A 4,955-nucleotide genomic window follows, 5' to 3' on the forward strand; every position below is an offset into this window, starting at 1 on the left:
CCATATGGGTCGGATCATATGATTAGAGGCTCCATTTTCGCGTTCTGATCCGGATCTGGCGTTGCTGATACGAGTCTTTCGCCGCGGCGAAGCATTCCCGAGAGGAGCTCCGCCTAATCTTGTGTGTTCGCCGCGGCGAACTCTGCCCGAGAGATCACTGGTGAGATTTCCATTTTGGCCCTGCGGCGAAGAATTCTCTTCGCCGCGGCGAAGTGTGTTAGTGCTGATACTCTGATCTTGTGTTGTGTCATCCTTTGGTCTTTGATCTTAGCTCCAATTCTCAAGTGTCCTACAATAAAAAGCAACAATTTGAAGCATCAATTGTCCTAGAAATCAACTGAATACAATTAATAACCAATTATGACAATTTTACCCTCAAAAAGATACTAACTCAAAGTAAGGACTCTTAATCTAAATTAAGCACAATTAAATCAGAAGGATACAAGGAAGAGCCATTCTTTTTGGCTTCCCAGGCTACAAAGTGTTTTATGTCCCTGACCCGGCTACTAAAGGATGGTCTATTGTTTTGTTGACTAATAAAATGAATATTGAAGAGACAGGGTATGAAGACAATGCAGTTAAAGATGATCCATTTCAAGGGACATCACTTGAATCTCATTTAAATGAAGATCAATCCATATACATCAGGCACGATCACAATGACAGAATATGGATTTCAAAGAGGGGAAAAGTGTTTCGTAAGAAGATCAAAATAATTCAAACCAAGAAGAATATACAAAAACCTAAGAGTAGAAAAAGGAAAAGTCTACTTAAACATGCATGTAAATTCTCTTATTATTTTCTTTAATTCTTTTATTCATTTTAATTTTGTTTAAGTCAATTTCATTATTAATGACTTTATTTTCATCTAATGGGTTCTGATTCATTTTGTTTAATTGAATTTTATTGTAGATGGTAGAAGATAGCGGATCTAGCACTGATAATCCATCTCAGCCGAGAGATGCCTCTGACCAGGAGAGACAGTTGCAAGACGAGGCAGTACGCGTACAGAGGGGCCTTTGTGTCATGCAAGAGGTTGTGAAAGCTCAAATAGAAGGAAAGAGATTTGTCGTACAGTGGAATAAGAAAGGACAAGCTGTACGGTCAAATAAATTTATTAGCTATATTGGAGTAGTAGCACGAAGCACTGTACCCATTACAGTGCAGCACTGGAAGAGGGTTGATTGTTCAGTGCGAGACGCTATTTGGACAGATGTATCAGTAATATTATAACAGCTCAAATTTCATTTTCTTACAAGCTGCCTGACACTAATGTGTTATTTTATATGTTTTGCAATTTGCATTTGATATAGATGAGAGCAGGAAGAAGTTTGTAGAGGGGAAGGCTGGGAGGGCACTACGCTCTTTTTGATACTTTGTGACACACAAGTACTTGAAGGATCCTTCCATAGCTGACGAGTCTGAGGTTCCTAGCTTGATACAGGACTCGGTCAAACCAGAGGATTGGGCTGCTTTTGTGACGTCATGTCGTGATAGTCAATTTCAAGTAATAATCCTTACTCTTTTTGATATTAAATAGTCCATTTTGTTTAATCTATATACTATTTAATTGTGAATCTACTTTATTTTTGCAGGAATTAAGTACCCAAAATAAGAAAAGGGTAAAGAATGAATATCCCTACCAAAAGGGGCGCTTGGGTTATGCGGTCCTAGAGTAAGAGGTGACTCAAAAGGAGGGATCAGATGTCATTGTATCCCGTCAAATGCTGTGGGCATTGGCCAGGCAAAATAAAGATGGCCAAATTGATAATCCTCGCATTAAGGAGGTCGTGGACAGGATGGTGAGTATTATTCTAAATTAAATAATCCTCACGTTATTGTCAAATATCTTTAAGTAGGAATAACTATGTCAATGTTTGTTACACAGGAGAGTTTGTCCCAGGAAGTTTCACAGGGGGCATATTGATTGAACCTAATCGTTCTATGTTATTTCATATCATTTTAAGGGTTTTTATCATAGGTTTTGGCTCCTTTTAATGATAATTGTGCTTAATTTAGATTAAGAGTCCTTACTTTGAGTTAGTGTCTTTTTTAGGGTAAAATTATCATAATTAGTTATTAATTGTATTCAATTGATTTCTAGGACAATTGATGCTTCAAATTGTTGCTTTTCATATACTTGAGAATTAGAGCCAAGATTGAAGACCAAAGCATTACACAACATGAGAGTTTCCAAGAAAATGCTGTGTTGTGGCAAAAAGTCTAAAAATGTGCATCAGTGGCTATTTTGGAATAGTTCGCCGGGGCAAACTTTTGAGTTCACCACGGCAAACTCTCAAAATCTCACCAAAATTCTTCTCTGGAATAGTTCGCCACGGTAAACTTTTGAGTTCGCCGTGGCAAACTCTCTCGTATCAGTAACGTCAGATTCGGATCCAGAACGCAAAAATGGACACTTTACTCATATGATCCGATCCAGATGGACCCCTAAAACCCTTAGAAACCCTATTTTCGTGGAAGAACTCCATTCTATCATCTCCAACACCTCTATTCTCCCATCCTCTTGCCTCTCCATCTCCATCTTCTTTCCCTTCCATTTCCTGCACTCTTTCTTCATCCCACCTCATTTCCTTCATCTCCTTACTGCTATGGCTAAAGATTTAACTCTGGTTGGAGCTGATTCCAAGGCTATGGTGAGCCAGGGTTTATCAACTCTTGAAGATGGTGGAGTAGCATGAGTTTTCAAGCTTCAAAGGGGAGTTTCAGTTTCAATCTTTAGTTTCTACCTATGTATTTATGATTTCCTAGGTCTAGGATTTGTAAATTCTTAGTGAGACACTTTAGTTGATTTTGTAATCATTGGTTAATGATTTACATTTGTAGTTTGGATTGGTTGATGTTGAATTTTGTGCTTAAATATATTTGGTCACATATATGCTTCTTTGTAACTCTCATGATTCTCTCCTATCTTGCATTGTCATGTTTTGATATTGAGTTGATTGTGGGTTACATTGAGCCAATTGCATGATCATTCTCAAATTACACATTAGGGAAGCTTAACAATGTTTTCATTAATGAAGTTCATTGATTTAAACATTGGACTCAATGAGTTATTGAGGTTGTTATTAAGAAAACCTAATGGATTTGTGAAACTCCCAATATCTTAAGTGAACTATGATTGCCATCAAAACCATTTTCAAGAGATTTCCTATCATTCATTTCCATTCCATCATTATTATCTTAAAACACCAAAAATATAGTATCTTAGGTTTATTTTCATTGCATTTAGTTTAGACACCATTTATTTAAATCTTAAAAACCCAAAACCCCATTTCATTGCATTGCATGGCATTTAGTCTAACTTAGGTAATTAATAAGGCTTCCAAAAGTAAAACGACCTGAGTTTGCACTATACTACATAGCTTGGATTTATTTTTGATTGAGAACCCCAAGGCAAATGACAAAAAAGCTCTCGTCACATATTCTGCAGATGACCAGGATATATTGAGGAGGGCATTAGGGACTCCTGACCATCCTGGTCTTCTTAAAGGTGTCAGTTATGGAGTCACCAAGAGGGATTACTTCAGGTACCGACAAAAACCCTCTTTATCATGCACGCCTTCTTCTGCTAAGTTCATGGAGCTGAAGGAAGAAACATGCTGGTTAAAGGAGCAAGTTAAAGCACAAGCACTCCAAATCGAGCAGCTGATCAAGAATCAAGCACCATAGCCGGCTCTGAATCTCAGCCTAAGTGGCAAAGATAGCTGCACATTCCCCTTACTACCTGAGGTATAATACTTGTGTTTATACAATTACATTCAATTATTTATATATCCAGCTAACTTGTCTCCCATGTTAAATTAGGGTGAAGCGGACGTTTGGTATATGGCGGATAGCCCTAAACATCACACTGTTGCAACGGGCCGCATGTTCAATGAAACGTCCTGCCTTTAACCCCTCAGAGCATGCATTCGTAAGTATTATGGTTCAAGTAGATCATGACACAAGTCTGTGGATTTAAAAATTCCAATTAATTACTCGGGTTACTATTCACTGTTTAATTTCCAGATTACAGGCTCAACTTCAAAAATTCATAACTAATTCCATAAAAATTGTATTGGAGTGTTCTAAAATTCTACAGAAAGCTATTTCAATGCTCTTTAAGGGAAAAATATCCAATTAGACTTATCTTTGCCCAATTCGTACAGTTTAATCAATAAATATTATTGTTTGTTTCAAAAATCTGGAACTTCCAGATTCTGTGCCTCAATATTGGAAATTTGTATCTCCTTGTGTATACATCCAATTAAGGTGATCTATATCTCATTTTAAAGCTTGGGATGTGTACTATGATCCTGCCAAATCTCGTGACTTAACTCGTTCATTTGATAGGTCAAATTGGAGCTACAAACCCACTGCTTTAGGACCTACGTTTTATCCCTTAACATCTCTTTAATTATTTTTATTTCTCTGGCATACATAACATGGGCTTACTCTTTCTCATTCATGCTCATACACTTCTATACATGCCATAAGCATTATGATTAAATACATGGCATCATAGGCATCCACAACATAAATTACATAATAGGAGAATTACACATTGAATAATAATATCATTCATTAACATGAACAATTCTTCACTTTCTTCTCCTTGCTTCTCATGCCATTATTGCCCATTGATGATTGACCTAAATAGTTGGTTAGGGAGGGGGTGAGATTCGGGAGAATCTCAGTAGCAAACAATACCATATTAATCATGCTAGATGAATGCTAATGCACTACACGTACCTTGTTTATTCTCTTGTAAATTAGTGACATATTAGCATGCTCAAAGCTAACTTCTTGATGCATGTCCATGGAGATATAATCTACTCATCATGAATAGTAATTACAGTAGCTAAAATGTCACACCTTACTTATATAGTACCTTAGCAGTCATTTAGAACCATTTCAGACTACTTTGGATGGTCTCAAACTTAAAAATTTCACTT

At 36.9% G+C, this 4,955-nt stretch overlaps 1 protein-coding gene across 1 annotated transcript; it reads left to right on the forward strand.

The window, feature by feature from the left end:
- Positions 1-912: 912 nt before the first annotated feature.
- Positions 913-3,690, forward strand: LOC114755750 (uncharacterized). Its single transcript, XM_028944624.1, has 5 exons — positions 913-1,221; positions 1,400-1,507; positions 1,596-1,675; positions 1,745-1,802; positions 3,406-3,690. Exons 1-5 carry the CDS (start codon positions 913-915, stop codon positions 3,688-3,690), a joined length of 840 nt encoding a protein of 279 aa, XP_028800457.1.
- Positions 3,691-4,955: the final 1,265 nt, after the last annotated feature.

The sequence above is a fragment of the Neltuma alba genome, unplaced genomic scaffold (assembly GCF_004799145.2).
Source record: "Neltuma alba isolate B1F8T4 unplaced genomic scaffold, ASM479914v2 tig00010331_pilon, whole genome shotgun sequence".
In the NCBI taxonomy this organism is placed as follows: domain Eukaryota; kingdom Viridiplantae; phylum Streptophyta; class Magnoliopsida; order Fabales; family Fabaceae; genus Neltuma; species Neltuma alba.